This window comes from Labrus bergylta, chromosome 2 (genome assembly GCF_963930695.1).
Source record: "Labrus bergylta chromosome 2, fLabBer1.1, whole genome shotgun sequence".
Taxonomy (NCBI): domain Eukaryota; kingdom Metazoa; phylum Chordata; class Actinopteri; order Labriformes; family Labridae; genus Labrus; species Labrus bergylta.
Window position 1 is genome coordinate 4,795,907 of NC_089196.1, and position 22,780 is coordinate 4,818,686.

Consider the following 22,780-nt stretch of genomic DNA (forward strand, 5'->3'; position numbering starts at 1 on the left):
TCTATGGGTGTTGAAATAAGTAGGGGAACATCCGTGCTGCGACATGAACACTGGAGCGTATTTACATGACAAAAAAAAAAAACACGAGTCCCTACTCCCACCCGTGACGTATACGCTGTGTTGTCCAATGAGAGCGCAGCTGGAGGAATCGACCAATCAAGACGAAGCAGTTCCGAGAGGTCTTCCGCTTTCCCCCTCAACTTCTTGACAGATCCGACTTCAGATTGAGAGAGGATTCAAGATGGCTGCTACAGGTAAGAGTTTAAACTTGTATTTAAATTATGATAAAAACATTTTGATGGAAGGACGTGTTGCTGTTATCGCAACAACTGTACCGTGTTGTGTTACGCTTCTAAATGAATAAATCAAGTGTATGAGGTGTATGTTCGGAGACACCAGAAGTAGCCAACAAGCTGACGCGGTGGTAACACCCCCCCCCCCCCCCCCCCAACACCAAGTTGGCTAACGTTAGCCGGTGTTATGTCGAAATGTGCTACCTGGTCGAAACATTCCACCAGAGCGCAAAACGACAGCAGAATTAGAACAAAATGACTTTAAGTGCTGTACTCATCACACATCCATATGCAGGGTACAAGCAGCACGTTTGGTTTCTGTATTATTTAAATGTGTCCCACCTACAATTAATAACAAATTATTAATCATTCTCCTTCTCTTATATCGTGTCGCATTGTTTATATGAATTTGTTTCGTTTTGTTATATTTTAAGCTCATTTGATTGTTCAGATAAATACCCATGTAAGTCTAATTTATTATTATTATAAGTTTCGAGGGGAAGCGCATCTTGAAGAACACATAAGTACACAGTTCATTACTTAAAACACCATTACTCACTGCGTTTACACTTTAAGGATACTTTGTGATAAATCCTTTTATTAAAGGTTTGACAGGATGCCTTTCTCTAAAGACGAAAATCCCCCATCAAGTAATGTTCCCTGTACTGCAGAGTCGCATGGTAGCACATTTCGATGGGTAGCGATTTTCAACACTACACCCACAGGCGTATGTTAGAGTGAAGTAAGCTAGGCGCCGAGTTAGCTACATAATCTCCACTCAGCAGGTCAGCTAGCTAGCGCCGCTTCAAGTCGAGTTGGGAGGATTTAACACAAGCTTTTAAAACTATGTATCGTCAGGAATATGTTCTGCAAATTGTTTCAACTTTAATCCTCCCGCGTCTACATGTAAAAGCAAAGTCCAGTTTAAGTCGTAAACTTTCGGAACCTGAGAGAAACACGGCCTCCCAAAACTAGAAATGTCAAATCCCATGCTAAGCTAAGCGGCTAACGTCAGCTACCGTTAGTATCACGTAAGTGCGAAACTTTTAACCGTCTTCGTTTGGGTTTAACTTCACCTCAGAGGTCATCCAGGTATGTGAAGTGACATTTAAATATTTACTGGTGTAATGCTAGCTGCACACGTCGTCATATGGTTAATCTGTGACGTTAAATTTCACAGATGTGACGTTAAGATCTGCTACCTGACAATCTAAAGCCAGGCGTGATTCAACTCAGGGGTTTAACTTTGTTAGCTGTGTGAGCAGTGTTAAGAGTCTGTATTTGCTATCCTGCAGGATGTTGATTCTTGTTGCTGTCTGTGCTCAGCTGTCAGCATTTTGTTTTTGTAGCTTCTCTTCATAGAAAAAAAGTGCAGTGTTGAGTCTGGAGCTACACAACCCCATTACCCCCTCCACACCTTCATGTTTATATCTCCCTATACTCCATAGTCTTAAGCACTCGGTAAGTTGCCATTAATCATGCCCCTCATCAGATCTGTTTTTATGTGGCATTACAAATTATTGCTGTAGTGGTCAGGTAGTGTCAAATGGTGAAGGCTGGGCGATATGAATAAAGATGTCATCATGATAACATTTTTCATATAATTTGACATTGATAATTATCAGGATAATTGCCTGATCCTAATTTCTTTCAAGTGTAAAGGCACAGTTTTGCTCCTGGGTGGAAGTTGAAGAAACCAGATGGTTGAATGTGTTTTTAATGACTTCATGACTTCCTCCATACAGTTCTCATTATGTTGATTTTTTTCCTTATACTCTGACTAGTCCTAATCACTCTGAACTGCCATCAATCGGTGCCCTCTACTAGGGCTGGTCGATGTGACCCTTAAATCAATATCACAATTAATTGAACATTTTACCTCGATTATGATTAATTAATGATTATTTTGTTTTTGTTTTCTGTCCTCATAGTCCACTGACATGTTCTCTACTGTAAATATGTTCAACTATTAAAGCTGGCATATGTTTTCTAATGAAAGAGTTCAGAACTGATTAACTATTTTGCGGTTATTTATTCAATATTTGGAACTGAAATCAAAGACAAAATGTGTCCTTACGACGGACATTGCTTCCATGTCGTGGATTGGACGTGTCGTCACGTGACTCTGCCCTGGAAATAATTGAAATAATCAACATGGGCAATATTATGTCGGTTAGAGATTGTGAATGTCTGTTTCGATTAATGTTTGATTAATTTCCCAGCCCTATCCTCTACTCTTCCACCTGTTATGTGGCATTGCAAATTATTGTTGTATGCAGAGCGATACTTTATTTATGGCCTTGTTTTATGAAGATCAACTTGATTAGATCGATGCGTTTGGCATGCACAATACACTTTGGTAGTTGGGGAAGTTGTGAATGAAAACCCTACTTTGTTTCTTCACTGATATGGATGACTTTTAAACTGTGTTCTGCTGAATGCAAATCTTTTTTTTTTCTCGCATTGCTAAAGTATTTTTGGCCAGTGGATCATTTTTGTAAATTTGCATTGGTTTAATAAAACCTGTAAATATTTCCCCTTCTAAAAACACAGTATAGTTCTGGTTTATAAAATAATCTTGAATAGGGCTCGACTGATATGGGATTTTTAGGGCCAATAATAATATCTGAAAAAAATCTGATACCAATATATCGGCCGTTGACTTTCTTAAATCTAAGTTAAATCTGTAGAGAAAGGAATAGATATTCACATGTATTGTGTTGATCCCTCAAATGCAGATCAAACCCTTGTGGAAAAGATTTTGTTAGCGAGAACAAGATGTTGACCCGTACGTGAATCACGGCTTGACACTCTGGAGAGTGATAATGCTTGTTTTAATCCATATAGTGCCCTCTGCGGGTGAAAGAGAACTGCTAGTGTAATACAATACAACTCAAATGAAATGCTATTTGACTGGTGAATACGTTGAGTAATATCAGCACATATCTGCGATACAATTAGCCAATATGATGGTATTGGATAAAGCTTATTGGCCGGTATTATCAGCTGGCCAATCAATCGGTCAGACTCTAATCTTAAGGGTACAGTGCTGGGTTAACTTCAACCCTTCCCTACAAACTTGGTCACCTTAACTTCCACTTGCAGCTACTTGAGGCCAACCTCGACCCAGTTTGATGTCCTGTTATCAGAGAGTGCATATAACGAACTCAGATTCTTTGGCTACCTGCTGTTTTATACAATACCTGTGTTTGCAAAATGCCTCTCCTGAATCCAAAATAAATCCAAAAAAAACGTTTTATTTCTCTTCACCAAACTGGCACTAAAATGATCTAAGGTTAGCAAAAGCTAGCTGTAGCTTCATGTGACTGCATCCAAATGGTCTGGAAGCATGAACATTATAGTCACGCCTCCATCCAATAGGTGCAATCTAACATGCAGAGTCAGAAAGCACTGCTTGACTACTGTACAGTTTTTTTTATTTGATTTATTGCGATAAAGTTAGACTTCGACCCTTCGCAATAAACATGGATAAGATCACAATTAAGTGCACAGCCCTATGTATAACATGAATATTTGTATATGTGTTTATATTGATGCACATCTGCTTTGAAGTAAATAATTAAAACATTTTAAAAAGAAGTTTCATTCCCCTTTGTCTGATCATATCTTCTGGCTTTATATAGAGTTAGCTTTTTACAGTTCATTTCTCAGGAAGGGAATTAGAGCAGTGGTATTGTAACATCTAGGACAGATTACAGAGGACTCTACCTCAACAGTCGGTTCCACTTTATTTCGTGGTATTTTGTCTCCACACTGAAGGATGTCTATGCTGTTGCAGGTTCTAAGTAAAGGAATTACTCTTTTGGATCTCACTGTGCATGAAGCACTCCCGAGGTTGTGGTGTCTGATTGCTGCGTCGCCTTGCTCATCCTGCCGCTCATCATGTCCTCCACCTCCTCCTCCTACTCCTCCTCGGGAGAGACTAGTCCGGAGGATCTACCCCGAGGTGGGGGCACTATCCGAGTCTACCTCCCAAACAAGCAGAGGACAGTGGTAAGATGTTTGGCTTTTTTAATCGACCTCACAGCAGCTCTTTATCAGGGATGAGTATGCTGTAACAAAGTGTATGTGTGATAGCTGAGTATTACATCTTCCATGCAGCACTGTGAGCAGTAAGTGAAGTTTCTCACACAGAATTTGACATCTTTCACAGTATATCAATGAGTAAGCTCTCCAACAGTTGGTGTCAGGTTTCACAGATGGTGCCCGACACTGTTTTTGGTTTGTTTGGCTTGTTGGTCTCATCAGACATCAAAGGCCTGTGTGCATATTCAGGGTTTTTCCTGGCGCAGAACAAGGCGGAGGTGTTAGCTTTCCTACCTCGTGCATGTGCAGATGCACCACACATACTGGCTCGACACTTTTCCAAGCAACATTAGGAAGGATAATGATTGAAGAAAGGACAAAGCTCACATGAAAACCTAGTTTATCATACAAACGAAAGGTCCCTATTCAAATTAAATCAATACAACATCAAAACTAATTCGTTCATTGCATCCGTTTGAGCAAATATGCTGAGTTAAATTAAACCTGGGGGGTCTTGGGTTCCTCTCCCTGCTAAGTATGAGCAGCAAACACTGTAATTCTTCTATTCTGGTGTTTTTTTGTGCACCAATTTTTTCATTTATTTGGAAAAATTAACCCAAATTATTTCAAGTAAAATTTGGTGGATGATGGATCACACTGTAGCAGGTTTATAGTTAACATTTTACATTCACATGAAGTCTGATGATGATCATGTGAGAGAGGCATTTACTTTTTTATCTCAGCTGTTTTCTCACCTCAAAGAATGATTAAGTCAGATTTTAACATCATTCACTTTCTACATTTTTACTGCAGATAGTAACTTTTTTTTGCAAGTTTCTCCACTTTCTCACACTATTTTATTCTGTTTAATATCAACGTTTTTCTTCTCTGGTTCCTCTAAAATATGTCTGCATTTCAAAGCTTTTTATTCAGATGCCACAACGATGTAACCAAGACGCTTGTATTCAAATTAATGTTTCATTGAGTAACTTGCCACTAACATAACATGACTCAGTTATTATGTATTGACATATTCCTCAGCGTATAGTCCTGGACGGTGACCTCACAGAAGCTGATGTAGCATTGCCTGACAAAGAGAGTACATTTAGCTCGTCCGCAGCTACTGGTCTCACTCCGTTTTTGTTCATTGCAGGTTGCACTAGCAAGTAGTAAAGTCAGCACACTTGTGTCCTTTAATGTCTTTTAATCTGGGTAGAGCAGCAAGGTATAGACCAGCAACCGATGCTTTTAGCAAGGAGCCTTCATCAGACATGTAAAAAAAATACATTGTACTTCCTGTATATAAGGGCCATTTAAACTTTCTGTCAACAACGCTGATGAAGGCTCTTTGCTGAAAAGCATCTGTTGCTGGTCTGAACGCTGCTGCTCAACTCAGATTAAAAACTTTAAAGGGCATCCAGTATGTTTTCATTTTTTGACTTTTTGTGGTCGTGCACCTGAAGCGTTGTTATTGTTTTAGTGTGCTCCTTTTTCTATTTTTTTAAACCAGCTCCCCCTAACTCTCCCAGCTGACAGAGGGACGAGAACAGAAGCCAGGACAAGTGACTAACACTGGCAGATGTCTGCTTGTGTCACTTACGTCATTTGCTATATTCACATTTTAGACTTGTTTTTTTATAGTGGCTCTGCTGTTTTAAACAAACACAACTGTTACTGCTCTTCTGAATTTAGAAATAATATATTCTCTAATGAGGTATCATTTCATAATGAACAAGACCTGGAAACAATATCCAGCGTTATGAGCGCTTAATATTTGTGAGCTATCTAGTTTGTTAATCGGCTGTAGTTGACTGATATCCCTCATGTGGTCTGAGCGATGTCGTGGTTATTAATGTGGCAGTATTTTAAAAACAATGTTTAGTACTCTGGACTTAGGTTCTGTCACAACACAGATAATCAGTTGGGTCAACAAAGCTCAATGTCAGCGGTCACTTTTACTTATCAGGACTTACAGTATGCCTCTGTGTTACATGAATGTACCGGGCCAATGATTGTCATTTCAATGTCACACTTGTTTAAATAAAGTTTTGTATTTTCAGGTGAATGTTCGCCAGGGACAAACTGTGCACGAGAGCTTAGATAAAGCCCTCAAAGTGAGAGGCCTAAGCCAGGAGTGCTGCGCTGTATTTCGCCTTCTTGAAGGGTAAGATTTATTAATATTATTGTTTTAAGATGACTGAATGACATCCCCTACAGTGTAGATATCATGCTTTGTATGACGTATTGTCTGCATGAAAGATGAAGATGTGGCAGTAAGTACCTGTCATGTCAGCACTGTATATTGTATGTTGAGTTTGTGAATACATACACTGCTCAAAATTATTAAATGGAACATGAAAATCACACATCAGATCTTTATGAACAAGTTATTGAAGTCGAAAATAAAAATTACTGATGTGCATTGTTTAATTTGTTGAGAACAAAATGATGTAACAACAGTCAATGGAAATCAAAATCATCAACCCATTGAGGGCTGGATTCAAAGTCACACTAATTAGTAAAAAATTGAAAACAGGCTGGATTTTATCACAGCAACTCATAATGAGACCCAGTCATGTGTACCTCCCCTACGTGCCAGTGTGCGCTCCCTACAACGTTTTGGCATGCCCCTGATGATTCGGCGGATGGTGTCCTGGGGTATGTCCTCCCAGACTTGGATCAGTCACCAGTGAGCGCCTTGACAGTCTGTGGCGGTACTTGGTACTTGGATGCACTGATTCATAACATCCCATAGGTGCATAATTGGATTGAGGGCCAGTCAATGGCATCAATGCCTTTGTCATCCAGGACGTGCCTTCATCAGGGTTCGGCAACCTTTGGCACCTGGGAGGTTAACCAATGGCACAGGTGTGCAACATCTCGTTCTTTTGGAATTATTGAAATGCCCTCTCATTTGCAGCCATTTACAGTAGTCTGATTGATTCTTCCTGACTGTCTTGAACGCATTCCGTGAAAACCCCCTGGCTACACACTTTGGCCACATTAGGCCGGGCATTGGTCTGCACCATGAAGAACCCAGGGCCATTGCATGGAGGTCTGTGCAACTCTTCAAGGATATGCTTCCCCAGACCATCACTGACCCATTGCCAGACTGGTCACGCTGGATAAGGTTGCATAACATTCTCCATGGCGTCTCCAGACTCTTTCACACCTGTCACATGTACCCAGATTGAACTTGCTCTCATCTGTGATAAGAACGGGATGACCTGCCAATTCTGGTGTGCATGTTTCTGACAGTTAGGTCAGAAACATGCACACCAGTAGCCGGCTGGAGGTCATTTTGTATGGCTCTGGCAAGGCTCCTCCAGTTGCTCTTTGCACAAAGAAGCAGCTACTGTTCCTGGGTCGAAGCCCTTCTTTGACCCTGTCCAGCTCTCCTTGTGTAATGTCAATCAAGTGCAATCCCAATCATGAAGACTTGGTCTGTACCAATCATGGAAAGTGTTCGGTTGCACTAAAAGTAAACGGGAGCGTATGGTGGCTGGGGTTCCTGTGTCTGTGTGCACATGTTGCTGTATTAACATGCCCCAACGGTGCTCTGTCATGCAGACAGCAGAGGAGCAGGAGAAAGAAGCTGAAGCTACACCAAACACGTCTAAAACTGCATTTTTTAAAATTATTTTATTATTATTATTTTATAAATGACTATACCGGTAATTGTAAAGATATTTACCCACGATGTCACTCAGGAGGGATGAGGAAAGAGAAATTGTCTGTGGCCACCACGTAAAAAACCTTTCGCTTTCTGGTGGTTGTCTTGCCTTCGCCTCTCCATTGCCCCTGTTGTCAGGTTTGTTTTGCACCAAAGCAGGTGAAATTTATTCACAATCACTTGTGCTTCACACACGGAGACATTTATATCTCTTAAGTTTATCTGACTCGGTGTTGTAATGTGAAATAGGGCTGCTCAATTATGGTAAAAATAACAATCAAGATTATTTTTGATTGTTATTGGCATCACAATTATCAAACACGATTACTCGTTGATTTTAAAACATCTGGATCACATGCATGCAAACACTTTACTTTAATACACAAGATAAAACCTAAAACAAATCAAGTGCAGCACTGTATGTGGCACAGTTATCGTTTAATCTCGATTACCTTAATTTTATGATCGTGGGAAGCCAAAATTGTAAATGAAATTGAAACTCGATTAATTCCCCAGACCTACTGTGACGATTCAGTGTTCCTTTAATTGTTTTGAGCAGTGTGTATATGCATGCTGTGCTGCCTGACGTACTGTCTGTATTACAGTGTTACAGAAATTAATCACATTCTGAATTGTGTTTTTTTGTACCATTCTTGCAAATGCACAAAACATAACTATTCACCCCAGTTGTGTTCTAAAACAACATCTGAACAAAACAAAGCTCGTTGTTTACAGTCTGCAGCCGTAGACATTCTGCAGAACTGAAATATTGCTGAAACAGACGCTTTGTAGATGTGTAAACAAGAAGTGAAAAGAAAAGGGCTCATGTCCACCAAGTCTTTTTTTTCTTAGCGCCAGTGTCTTTTTTTCAATTGTTTTCAATGATGAGAGAGCGTTCTCAGCAGAAAGAGGCTGTCTGGAGAAAAAGCGCAGCGTCTTTTCATACAAGTGATTTGCCTTTTTTGTGTGGCTCCTCCAAGCGCTCAAGTTGAAAATGTTTCAACTTTCCAGAAAGGCACTGTTGACCGCACCGGCGCTCTTTTCCTAATGTTTGATTTTTCCTGTATTTTTGCCGTCTACTGATCGTGTCTTGTACCCACATCGTCTTTGCTCCATGTCTGATCATGAAAGAAATGATCTGAAATATAAAAACATGCAGTAAAAGGTAACGGAGCTGTGTCAGTCATACAGCGGCCGTTGTCAACAGACTGTTGGAGACAGGAGGGACATGCAGCGCACAGCCAGCACTTTTCTGCCCGGAGATAGAATAAACAAGAAATTGTTTTTTCCTCTCATTTTCAAAAAATTATGAGTAAATCATGCAATATTTGCCTATATCGTCCAATAAGAACATTTCTTTATGACTATCTCAAGAAATCTTAAGTTACACATTATTCTTATTGGGGAATCACTTGAACAAAGTAATAACAGTCTAAAGTTTTGGAATTAACTGTTTTTTGAATGATAATGTGTAGAATATCTTTTCTCAAAAATGCTTTTCTCCTCTCTCGTCCTCACCAGCCGTAAGAGACTGACAGATTGGGACACAGACATCACTCCTCTGGTCGGAGAGGAGCTTTTAGTTGAGGTCTTAGATGATATTCCACTTACCATGCACAACTTTGTAAGTAACTGTCAAACACACAGCCTGGATGTCAACATGCTCATTTCTACATCTGAAATGTTTATTTTTACCTCTTTATCTGTACAGGTACGGAAAACCTTCTTCAAGCTGGCTTACTGTGATTTCTGCCACAAGTTTCTTTTTAACGGCTTCAGATGTCAGACATGTGGATATAAATTTCACCAGCACTGCAGTAGCAAGGTCCCTACTGTGTGTGTGGACATGGATACAGTGAGCAAACGGTGAGTAGAGGAAGATGGCAGCACTTTGCAGGGCATCACATTTATTTGCTGTCATTCCATGCCGGCCAGATTCAGCATTAGTTTTGTACATTGAGAGATTCCTTTAATGCACAATATTTCACCTCGAAGAACACTGCCTTACATCCTGCATCAAACACAACATGCCAGATTCTGTCTCGTCAGCTTTTATGAAGATGTTTCTGAACTTTGTGGACAGGCCATCTTAATTAACTTAAAACGTTGTTAACCAACCTCCTCTTTGCCTTAACTTAAAGCCCAGCCTGCAAAAGTCCTCAAACCACTGTGTTACTTTAAAGGTCACATATTCTCCTCCTTTTCAACCAGTTTAAATAAGTCTCAGTGCTGCCCAAAACATGTCTGTGAAGTTTCTTGTTCTAAATATATAATATATTTTAAACAGAAGGCTTTGTTTGGGATCATCCATTTACCAAGATACTTAAAGACTTAAACTATTTTTAACTCGACTCCTGGCACAACTACAACCAAAACTAGACTTTTTGCAGATTTTCCAATCACTTTTACCTGACAGTAACAAATTCCCAAATCATCCGCCAGTGTGTGATACTGACAAATCTAATTAAATAGTGCCACCATATATAAACATTTATTAAAACAAATTAAATCAAATGACAAATTTCTTCGATATAGGATATTTCAGGATGGAGTCTCGGTTTTTCTTGAATCATAGACAAGCCACAAAAAGACTCAAACACCAACAATTACATTCAGAATTATAATTATTTTCAGCTGTAGTCATTTGAGCCTGAGAGTATCAAGCAAACAAATGCTGAAGGAGAAGAGGCGGCTGCACGTGCACACACACAATGCGTCCACTTACCAGCTCGAAAGCCCATTTGACTTACCGCCACAGCCTGTCCACTATTTAATTTTTGTTTGTTTTTGTTGTTGTTTCTGTTTTCAAAATCACTCTTTAAGCTGGAATATTTAGGTAGGAAAAACTAAACACTGAGTGTAGAAAGAGAAACACTTTTTCCACTGTTTTTGGTGATGCAGGCTCTGCAGTGAAATCAGTGGGACAAACATGCTTACATTATCCATTAGGGAAGATTTTCAGATGTAGATGATAAACAATAATGACGTGTTACAGAACTTGTTGGTACATTTTAATTGTCCCCTCCCCTTCCCCCTCATGTTTGTCCAGGTGTGATTCCACTACCTGCACATATGAGTACCCACAGATTCTATTGCCAGATAACTCCCCTTCGCAGAGCAACCTAGCCTTAACCCCCGAGCCTTCTGGGTAAGCACATGTACTAAGAAAGTCATATCCAAACACATAGAGTAGGATACTTTTTTAGTGATGGTGGAATACAATCTTCACCAATTCTTGTACTCTCCTAGGATGGACCTCCTGTCCCCGACCTCGGCTTTCCACTTCCCCTTGCCGGCTGGAGACGGCCAGTCTCTACAAAGGCATCGCTCCACCTCCACACCTAATGTTCATATGGTTAGCACAGTGGGCCCTGCTGGCGTCAGCATCATAGAGGTCAGTGTTGCCTCATGGACCATGTTTTGATTGGGCCTGTTTGTTGTCAGGATTTAACTTGTATATCATATACAGTTATTTACACCGTTCATGCAGTGCATCAGACATGTCATCTTAATAAACTTGGGTTATGCTATATCTGCGTCCTTTCTTTCATAGAGAGGCTGTCTTCACATCTGTGCAGTTTATGAAAATGTTGGTCTCACTCATGAAAATCCATTGATTCAACACCTTTACTAACCTGTGTATGACATGAAATAAACACTTAAATGTTGTCTTTCCTCTACTTTTCAGGAAGCACTAAAAATGAACAACACAATAGGTATGTTTTTTAAAGTTTTAATAAACAATCTTTTTCTCTGTTTCATCATTTGTATGATATGTTTTTCTTATGTACAACCTTGTCCTGTCTCGCGGTTTTGCAGGTCCTGAGCCCTCGCCGAAGCCCTCCACCAGCCCACCGTCTCATCTGGGCTCTCCTGGTAGGAGACCTCCCAAGTCTCCCTCAGAGCACAAGGAGCGCAAGTCCTCCTCATCGGACGATAAAAAAAAAGTGGTATGAGGTCGTTGATCCTTAGACTGACGAATAGAGAGAGAAAAATCCTTTCTTAAATACTCATATTGTGAGTTAAATTAAATCCTCGATGTAAACATTTATTCCAGCACCGAGGGGGCTACAGAGACTCGAGTTACTACTGGGAGGTTCACTCGCGAGAAGTCAACATTCAGAAGAGAATAGGAGCTGGATCTTTTGGAACAGTCTTTAAGGGCAAGTGGCACGGAGACGTAGCGATTAAGATCCTTAAAGTCACTGAGCCGACACCCGAGCAGTTACAGGCTTTCAAAAATGAAATGCAGGTCTTAAGGTGAGAGTCATGGTCCCTTTTTTAACATACTTAAGAGTCTTTTCTGTTTCATAAAAACAAGGAAACATGTACTGGAGCATTTTATCTATCATGGAAAAATGTCTTAAAATAATATAAACTCTATGGATGCTACTTCATGGTACATGGATGTGTTGTTTGTGAATGGGCAAATGGAATATCTTATCCTGTTTCCATTCATGTTCTCTGCAGGAAGACCCGCCACGTCAACATCCTGCTGTTCATGGGCTACATGACTAAGCCCAACTTCGCCATCATCACGCAGTGGTGTGAAGGCAGCAGCCTGTATCGCCATCTGCATGTCACAGAAACCAAGTTTGACACTATGCGTCGCATCGATGTGGCCAGACAGACGGCACAGGGCATGGAGTGAGTTTCAGGGCCTTGATTTAATTTCATCTTTCACTTCTTAAAAGAGACTTTGTGGCTCACAAAAACAGCATTAATCACCACAGGACACAACCTTTTAGAGAGTTTTAAATTATCCTTTGGAAACGACACATTTATGTTCCATAATCTATAGGGATGTATAACGATTCACTCAACTCACGATACTGGGTTCACGCTACTCCATTTTCTGAGCGCACCTGAATGCATCTCTCATTGTCTGAGCACACCTGAATGCAGCATGGTCACAGCTCATCTCCTGAGTAACGGTAGAGAGAGACATACCCAGAAAAGTCCGAAGTCAACTCAGCCGACTACTTTATTTTCTGATGCTTCTTACGGACTTTTTATTATTGCGTGTGTCCGTGAGACACAACCACACACACCCAGGCCTCGGCTGGTGACAGTGTGTGTGTGCGCGTGCGTGTGTGCGCGTGCGTGCGTGCGCGTGCGTGCGTGCGTGCGTGCGCATGGGGGGGAAACTCCGCCGTGCCTAAACTAATGTCTATGAATGGATGAGTTACTTCTGATGGACACTTTACATAGCAGCGTCTACCATCAGGGTGTGAATGTGTCACCATTCAAATAAACCTCAACGTCTTATTTCTGTTGGTGATGACACATGCATCCAGTAGTCAATCTTCAGCAACAGACAGCAGCCATCTCTATCCATTATTACAATACAGTGGTCGACTATCTTACACTCTGACAGGGTTTCATGTTTATACTGAAAAGGATTTTAACATGACTGCATGAAATCCAGACCTGGTGCTTCAGGTGTGTCTGTGGTCCAGAGTGTTAGGGTTGTTAAACAAGTTGTTGAACTGGTCTTCATAAGATAATACCAAACAGCGCAGTTAAACCTCTTGCAAAAAAGCTCCTCTGAGAAAGCGAAATGACTGATACTGCGGCTTATTATTAATCTTTTGATTTTCTCTTTTCTTCTCTTTTAGTTATCTTCATGCAAAGAACATCATCCACCGAGATCTGAAGTCAAACAGTATCCTTGTATTGCTCAGTTAAAACTTTGTATACCTGTGTAGGTATGAAGGCTACGATGGCTGTGAACTTACCTGAAAACTATGAGAATTTGGGACATAATTATCTATAGATAGAAAATGTTAAACCACTAATACAGTTAAGAAAATAGTCAAAATACTGGAACTGAAATATTGTCGTTGGTTTTTTCAATGTGCTTTAACATACCTTGGCTTTAAAATGAACATCTGAATTGAATGAACATGTCTTCAAGGTAGGTATCATGTTTCCTTTAATCGGGGACATTGTAGCAGGACAGTGATCTTAAAGAAGTAAGAGTAGGTAGTCTTGATCTTTTTTATGAAATCACATTTCAGTGTTCATGTTGCTCCCTTCACCCCTCAATCCTCATAGCTTCTTGTGTGATGAATTTGTACCCCGGTCCTCTGTTTATACATCCTGAGCTCTGCTGCTAGATATTTTTCTCCACGAGGGCTGGACTGTCAAGATCGGTGACTTTGGCTTGGCCACAGTGAAGTCTCGATGGAGCGGCTCTCAACAGGTTGAACAACCCAGTGGATCCATTCTGTGGATGGTAAGTCTCTTTATACCAAATACTTTAATGAATAGCTTTTAAATCCTGAAAAAATTCTAGAGAATTTCAGGAGGACTGCCCCTGAAATCCTCCTGATGTGGTTGTTCATGTATGCGTCTCGTGAGGCAACACATGACATAAAAAGAACAACATGGAAGTGGCAGATGAAGCAACAGAGTCCACTATATAACGCTATTATGAGAATATTTTCCTTTATATCAATGTGACTTGTAGTTCAACAGAATAGCAATATCAACAGAGAGTAGAAAAGAACATACTGGAGAACAGGAAACTTAATACCCTGCTGTGTTTTTACATCAGCTCGCTTTCTGATGAAAATATACCAGGGGGCTGGCAGGAGAAAATTCGGGAAAAGTCACAATTAAAAATTCTGCCGTTCACACATGTATCCCACCCTGAAAACTTTAGGAGTTTTGTGCAAGTGTGAACCAGGCTTAAGATATATCACTAGAGTGAGTGACTTTTCTGGAACTATAACAAGGACTGAAATACGAGACAAACATTTTGAACTGAAACTAAAGAAAGCTTTTACCAGGATAATGATGATCATCATCCACCCATACTTAGCTGACATCATTTTGATAAATATTCTACATCTCCTTACTGTGAATTGATAGGGTCACAGTTTAATTGAAATCCACTGAGTGGATGATGAGGAAAGCTAAATACTGTATCATCATTATCCAGACTAAAGCTTTTTTTTCAATCTATGTTTCAGTTATAAGATTTTTATTCTAGCATCTTGTAGGAGTTTGGGAATATTTTGACCTATAAAATGGAGATAAAGTTGTATGTAGGCCATACAGTTAGCCACACTCTGCACACTTACTTTTAGACTTTTAGTTTAAATTTCCATTTAAACAATAAGGAAGGAAACTAGCTGCTCAGGAACATCACTAGTAGAAACAATATGACTGAACGTAATAGTGAGAAGGGGTCAAAATGTATTCAGCTGGGTCAGATGTTACGATCAGGTAAACGCTTGACTGACAAACATTGAATCCAATCATCCTTCAGCATGGTTTAGGGCAACTTTGCCTCATGTGAGTGCGCCCTAATTTAATGCAATTTTTGAAGGTCATTACACTCATTGTCTTTTTGATTCATTTTTATTTTCCTAAGGCACCTGAGGTGATCCGAATGCAGGACACAAACCCCTATACATTCCAGTCTGATGTATACGGCTACGGAGTGGTGCTGTTTGAGCTGATGTCAGGGACCCTGCCTTACTGCAATATCAACAACAGAGACCAGGTTAGTCACGTGGTCATGCTCTCCTGTAACACTAACACATTACTTCAACTTATAATGTGGAAATACAACTTAACCACATGTTCATGTTCCGCTCAACAAAAAGCAGTAGATGGTATTCAATACAACTCTGAACATGGAGGTAGTTATACACACACAGCAGTAAAAGTATTATCAATAATACAGAATATTTTATTAATATAATAGAGCTACTGTAAGCTGTATCTAGGGCACACCTACTAATAGAAGGACTTTTTGTTTTCCACATTTTGTTATAATAGTAGATATTAAAACGTTTCATTTTTGTTTTGGAAAGATTTGCATACATACCAAGGCATTAGGGATGGTATTGATTAATGGTTAATCGATTAATCACCGTTAATAATTTAACCGATTTAAAAATGTATTAAAAGACGATCTGTTTGTAATTTTACTGACAGTCACATGTAATACCATTTTATACCAAGAGAGGGCGTCCGTCAGATTTACAACTCCCTTTATCACTATTAAAGGAAGAAGTCGTACTAGGAAAAGTGAGGCTAAAATGAAGCGGTCAGCAGAGAGAGTGTTTTCTGCAGCTTGACTTTTTGTGAACAGACTGCACACGACTCAGCCCTGATCACTTACATGTGTTCTTCCGTCTAAATAACACAACACTGTTTTTTCAATATCTATAGCGCTGACAGATTCAGTAACTGTCTCCTTGTTTTCGTTCTCAGATAATCTTTATGGTTGGACGCGGTTACTTGTCTCCAGACCTCAGCAAGCTGTCTAGTACCTCACCCAAGTCAATGAAAAGGCTCATCGTCGACTGCTTGAAGTTCAAACGGGACGAGAGGCCGCTGTTTCCACAGGTGAGTGCTTTAAAAGTAATGCATCTCCATATTTAGCTCAAGCTCAACAGGGAACACATTCCCTGCATCGTCTCACCTCTGTGAGTCCATGACCACGCTGTCACGAGTCAAGTGTTACTACTACAGTATTATAGAACCTTTGTGAAGGAGAGGATATCGGTGAGTGTACCTGAAGTCTGCAAAGTTTAGTGTTTACTTACAGAATGAGACGTGAGATGACGTAGTTTCTACACAATGTAAGATATGAGCTGAGGTCCGCTTCTGGAGCAACAGCGCACGTGCATGTAAGAGAGGGGGCGTGGCTTTAGAGGGAGCACAGAGGGGAGGGGGTGCAGACGGAGCACTGAGGGAATGCCACTTTCAAAATCATGCTAGTTTTGAAAATAACCAATCCTGCCTTAAATGTTGTGTAGATGCTCAAAACAAATGTATGTCTGCCATGTTCTTTTGTCTAAATGCAGATAATGTCCATAAAAAGCATTAGCACTGTCATCACATGCACATATGGAGTTGTTGGAAAAGAGCAGTCACATTTAAAATGTAGCAGGTGGCTTGAGAGTGATTGCTATCTTTCTACAAACACCATAATGAATTCTCACTTTGACGTTTTTCCTCTCTATCTGGTATTCCTTCTTCAGATCTTGGTAGCCATCGAGCAGGTGCAAGATCTGCTGCCAAAAATTGAGCGGAGTCGCTCGGAGCCGTCGCTCCATCGGGCCGTCCATGCTGAGGATCTGAACCCCCTCCTGTTCCACACCACCAGGCTAATGCCCCTCTAGGCTCACCACAGCACTGGGCAGAGAAGGCCATCAACCTGTCCGCAACTTCAGCATTCCAGTGCCTCAGAGAGGCCACAGGCTGACTGTCCTGACAGACCACGAACCCCCAAACTCACCTTCCACCACTGCAAAGCCCCGGAGCTGCAGCACTCAATGTAAAACACAGTAACTGCAGAAATATTATAACCACATGTTGAGTCTTAAAGTGTGTCGTCTTTCCCGTCAAACAAGTGACAAAGGTCTGCTTATTAGGTGATATAACTGTCTTGTGAATCTCAAAGTGAGACAGAATGCTTGTTGCCAGTCCACTAGAGAAAACTCATCAAACTGCTCGGGTCGCTTTACTAACGTTTTTTAATATATTAGATTATTCGGATTGCGCTGACGCCGCAAAATGGTGTTGAACCATGATCATTAGTAAAACAGTCCTTCTTATACATCTTATGGGGCACTTTAATCGTAGCCAAAGATTTGAATCAGTTCACGACCACAATCATCGTATGTCAAACGCTCACTTGTCATGTCTGTTGCCATTTGAATGGAACCCGAGATTTAAAGATCGTGATTGGAAACCAACCTTAGTGCCAAGTTTGAGGTGGAAAATATTTCACATGCAACCGATCTGACCGTAGCAACATGAGAAAATTGAAGCCCTGCATAGTTTGGTCAACTATGCATAACTCTTAAAGCAGAGGTTAACAATTACGCCTGATGTTACTTGTGCATTGAATCAGAACAGAGTTCTGTTGTGAGCCGCGCAGGTTCTATGTGATGGGTGTGGACTCCTATCTGCTACTTGAAGAACTACAAAAATGGTTGACTCAGTGTTAGCCTAATCATGCAGGACCTTATTGATGTCTACTAGTATTGCGACCGAAAATATGAATACGCTTTACACCTACAGACATTGTAAACACTTTGAGAGAAGCTGTTTTAATTTTCTTCTTTCTCTGCTGAGTTTTAAACTGTATGAATTAGGAACAAGACAACAACAGATCTGACTCAGCTGGTCAAACTCTTCAAAGTAAAGTACCACATCAACAGAGAGTCAGGACCCCTCTGAAGAGGATAAAACGTTAAAATGAAACGCATGTTATGTTTTTTAACTTGTTCCACTGGGACTCAGCTCGGATTATAAATATGCAGTTTGTTCTGGATTTCATGATGATTTCAAATCTTTGCAGGTTCTGAGACAAACCCCTTCAAACATCACATCATACTTTTCAAAATAACAAAATGTTGGTACACATAAAAAACCTGTTTGAAGAGAGAGCTGAGGTTAAGGTCCCTTCTTTAAGTCCCTATACTGAACACAAATATTAAACCAACACTTACTTCCCTGTTTTATAAGTTTAAATTAATACAACAAGACTTTTTCTGTTCACGAGAGAGAATAAATCTAAATTGTTGAAATCCATGGTAAGCAATTCGGCTTTGCATGTAGTCCCTCCACTCGTTACATGTAACCTTCTAATGATTTCACATCCCTCTACAAAATACACACAACAAATGCTCCAGATGTTGCAGATTTCCAGGAGCGTGCAGTAGACGGGCTGACTGCAGCGACGTCTCTAATAATTCAAACCCAGGATCCCCATATCAGGCATCTTCACCTGCAAGATTGGCTGAGGCAGTGTTCTGTCTGATAAAAGAGAACATTTCAAATAGTCTCCCTTTTTATTAACCCGTCAAAGACCCCAATGTGTTACAACTGTTGTCAACTAGGCTTACTAAAACGGACACAAACAATTAGGAACAATAGTTTTTGAGAGAAATGAAAACGATCTCCATTTTTTTGTCGTTATCAAAAGATTCTGACATCATGTCAGCTCAAACACATCAACATGTGCAGCTCATTGAAGGACAGATTTATTTTCAGTCATCTGTTTCTCGTCACAGTTTTAACGAGGACATCATCAGACTGCAGGTGTGAAGATTTGACCTGCATTGTTTTCTCTAATAATATGTATCCTCGAGAGAAATGAACAGAATTTAGTGAATAGAAGTCTTAATGTCAAAGTGACTGCTGCTTCATACACACAGGAGCACACAGCTTCAGGTCACTCGCACTCGAGTCTTAAAAGTGAATTCAAACGCTGCGACACAGTCACATGCAAACATGCACACTCAAACTACACGCATTCAGTATCAGACCAGGACGACTGCAAACAACAAGTTCCTGCTCCTTTTTAAACGACAAAACTGACAGAAGAGTTCAGAAATCAATATTTAGTGGAATAACTCTGATGTCACTAGTCTCACTTTGCTGTTGGGTTATGCAACTCTAGGCGCAAAAAGTCCAGCAGCTAGTGCGTAAAATGACAGTGTTAGTCTTCACTCTGCTTCCAATATCCCATCATGAGTTTTCAGATTCAGTCGTACTTTTAGTGTATCGTACCTACAGGCTGGGTAAAAGTGTCACACATTGAAGATCCTCCTGAAACTAAATCAGTCGTTACCGCGCCATGAGAAGGACATGCGTATTGAAAGACGTACTTCTGTTACGGCCTCCTAAACAAGAAAATAATTAAACCAAGGCTCAGAAGCTGGAGACGGAAACGTACAAGGACGCCACACAGAATTAAGTTTAACCCTGAGCTGTTTTAACCATTAAAAAAAAAAAAAAATCAATAAGAAAGAAAAGGCAGACCCCCGCCAAAAAGAACAAACACAATCGGCCGTCGCTGATCAAACTAACTCCCAGCGTGAGCAGCAGCCACATGCTGTGTTCTCATAGCGCAGCATGGAGAAGCCTGGCGGACAGCTGGGACGCTGAGACAAAGGAGTTCACACGGTGCGAGATAATAAGATGATTGTGGTGCACCTCCCCCTAAGACTAAGAAAAGAGAAGACCAGAAATAGGACTAGTGGTGGTCTCCAGCCCAAACTAACGTGACAAAGCCGAGCAGTCTAAACATGCCTACTACTCACCTTGATGTTGTAAATCATCTTCTGGAACAGTAAAGATCATCCACACTTCTGGGACATCAGAGGAAATCCAGGGATTAGATTAGCAGCAAACTGGGCTCGCAGACCGTGAAGCCGCACCGCAGAAACGCTGATATCGAACATTTAACTGCTTCATTCTGCGTTCCCACTGGAAACCAGTACCAGTCCTGTTCAGAGATTAGACTGTAGACACACACACACACACACACACACACACACACACACACACACACACACACACACACACACACACACACACACACACACACACACACACACACACACACACACACACACACAAAGGCTTTTCTTCTGGCCGGACTGCTGAGTGTAAAGAGTTACTGAGAGGGGAAAAGAATATTCAAATAGCTCGACTCGTTCAGGGTTTCTCAGCAGAGACGTTCACCTTTTTTCAACATTTCAAAACCCACTCTCGTGTGTGTGTGAGGACTTCTTTTCCTGGATTGAAAATGAAACTTTGAGGGAACTGTTTTGTGTAATGCACTTGTCAAATACAGAACACACTGCAGTCGGGGAGGGGGGGGGGGGATCTGTATTTATTCATGTGGTTTTTTTCAGTGTCTCACTTTGAGTTAGTGGACTATCAGCAGCTGTGAAGGGGCTGCTTCAAGATGTGGTTGGTGGTCTGATTACCAGCCTTGCTTCTCTGTATCTCGTCTGTGATGCAATGGAGCGTAAAGGCATAACAGATCTTAACGTCTGCATCGTGATTAACTGCAGATCTTGATGCTAGAAATCTTGATAATTTATGTTGTGAAACTAGGGGCTGGGTACCCTAACTTGTTCTTACTCATTCCAGTGACGTGGTTTGACTGTGGTCAGGCGGGTGTCGGTGACAAACGGGGGGTCGGGGGGTCGGGTGGGGGATGTATTCCTGTCACTTTTTTATTTATTGACGTTCATTGCGGATATATTCTGGTCTGCGACTGCGGATTCTTTTTGGAGGTGGATTTAATGTTTACTGAGAGGACGTCGTCACGGCTCTCTCTCTCTAACAGGAATGTTTGTTCTAGGCGCGGTACTGTCCACTCCTCTGAATGACTCTCCGTCTGATACCGTCTCCTGTCGGGGGCATTTGTTAGGACTCTTCCTGTGAAACATCCCGAGCTCCAACTTGTTATCAGGCAACATTTTTTGTTCACTGGGTTTCACTACGATAGCATTTATTAATAGCAACACGTCAGAATACTGTAAAGTAATCTACTTCTTCTTCGATGGTGTGCTTTTTAAAAAGTAAGCGTGTCCTGTGATTGTTTCCGAAATGTTTTCTAAATGAGCTGCTTTTTATAACTTTCTCAGCAATAGCAAAGGACAGAATGTCTATTTTTTTGAATTTCCATAATGCAAAAAAAATAAAATAAATCAGGAGTGCTTTATTCTGAAGTTGCACCAGCTTTTTGTAAACTCAGTGTAATAAGTACGTCGCCCACTCACTACAGTGGAGGACTCTTTTTATTTCCCCCACTCAGAGAGGAACATTGAATCATTTCGGTTATGTGTTAGCGTTGTGTCCCCCAAAGAGGACTGTGTTTCTCTAGAATCTTACCAGAGGAGGAGACAAAGTGCCACAGTTACTGAAAGCCCCGCAGTGCTGTCTGCAGCACAAGGGGAAAGCAGACTGCTGGGTCCATAGAAGAAGAAGAGATCTGTATCAGAGTAGTTTTTTTTTTTTTGTCTTTCATATCTCTAGGTGAATTGCAATACTTGTGTGTATAGTTTCTGAGGTGTCAGGGGGTGTTCAGTTTGCAATAAATGGTATATTCTGCTGTGTACAGTTACATTTTTTTAAATTACAAAAAAAAATTGTACTTGTTTCTATTTTTTGTGTGATGGTTTCGAAAAGAACAAAATTATTTTAAAGTGTAAAGGAAATCTTAGTATTTTTTTAGTTTGTTGTTTTTTTTTTGTCTTAAAATATTGATGCAGGATTTATTCTTTAAATAAATGAATTCATATGTGTAACTGGCCTGGTGGTTTTCTTCACAGCCTGATTTCTGTCGAGCAGACCGCAAAGAAAACGTGTTTCACACTTTGTGTCGTCACAGGTCGTCTTTATCTGAATCACTTCTTCAAACAGTTCATAACAGTCAGACAGGTCTCTAAAAATGAAAAACACTGCGTCCCACCTCTTAGATAAAACAATTCAGAGAAACATGAGTGACACTCTGCTTTAAGAGGAACGGAACTGATGGTTGAAAATGATGAAAAGAGGAAGTGGTCACATTTACAGCCCCACCACAGATCACTCCCCTAGTGACGGGAAGCATGAAGGTCTGACAACAAAATGGAGGATACGACAAAATCATATATACATAGAACAGTAAAAACACTGAACTCACTGGTACCTGACCTTTTTAGATTCGTGACCTTTGACTTCACACAAGTTTGGCGACCCCAGACATCCAAAACACATAAACAGCTGTTTGGTTAAATTTGTTTTCAATCATGTAATAATTTTTTTTAGTCAGAGCACATTTTGTCTTTTTCATGTTTATTATTGTGGACATAGGAAGAGAGGCTGCGAGGATGTTTCTGCACAGACAGACTCTGCAGGTTTCTGGTTTTGGCATTGACTACTGACCTCAGTAGCCTTTGTTCAATATATTTTATTATACAATATATTTATTATTGATCAATACATACACATTTCAGGG

At 40.6% G+C, this 22,780-nt stretch overlaps 1 protein-coding gene across 3 annotated transcripts; it reads left to right on the forward strand.

Moving 5' to 3' along the window:
- The first annotated feature begins 179 nt into the window (after positions 1–179).
- araf (A-Raf proto-oncogene, serine/threonine kinase) lies at positions 180–22,088 on the forward strand. Of its 3 annotated transcripts, none has more exons than XM_020647325.2 (16): positions 180–254; positions 4,093–4,307; positions 6,401–6,504; positions 9,535–9,637; positions 9,725–9,879; positions 11,063–11,161; positions 11,263–11,407; positions 11,702–11,729; positions 11,833–11,963; positions 12,071–12,273; positions 12,484–12,660; positions 13,632–13,678; positions 14,133–14,251; positions 15,395–15,526; positions 16,243–16,377; positions 17,016–22,088. In XM_020647325.2, the coding sequence occupies exons 2-16, from the start codon at positions 4,197–4,199 to the stop codon at positions 17,154–17,156; spliced, it is 1,830 nt and encodes a 609-aa protein (XP_020502981.1). In that variant the 5' UTR covers positions 180–254; positions 4,093–4,196; the 3' UTR covers positions 17,157–22,088. The 3 variants fall into 3 exon arrangements, with proteins under 3 accessions (XP_020502981.1, XP_029135961.1, XP_020502991.1); XM_020647335.3 differs by lacking the exon at positions 180–254 and adding an exon at positions 765–1,385; XM_029280128.2 differs by lacking the exon at positions 11,063–11,161.
- Positions 22,089–22,780: the final 692 nt, after the last annotated feature.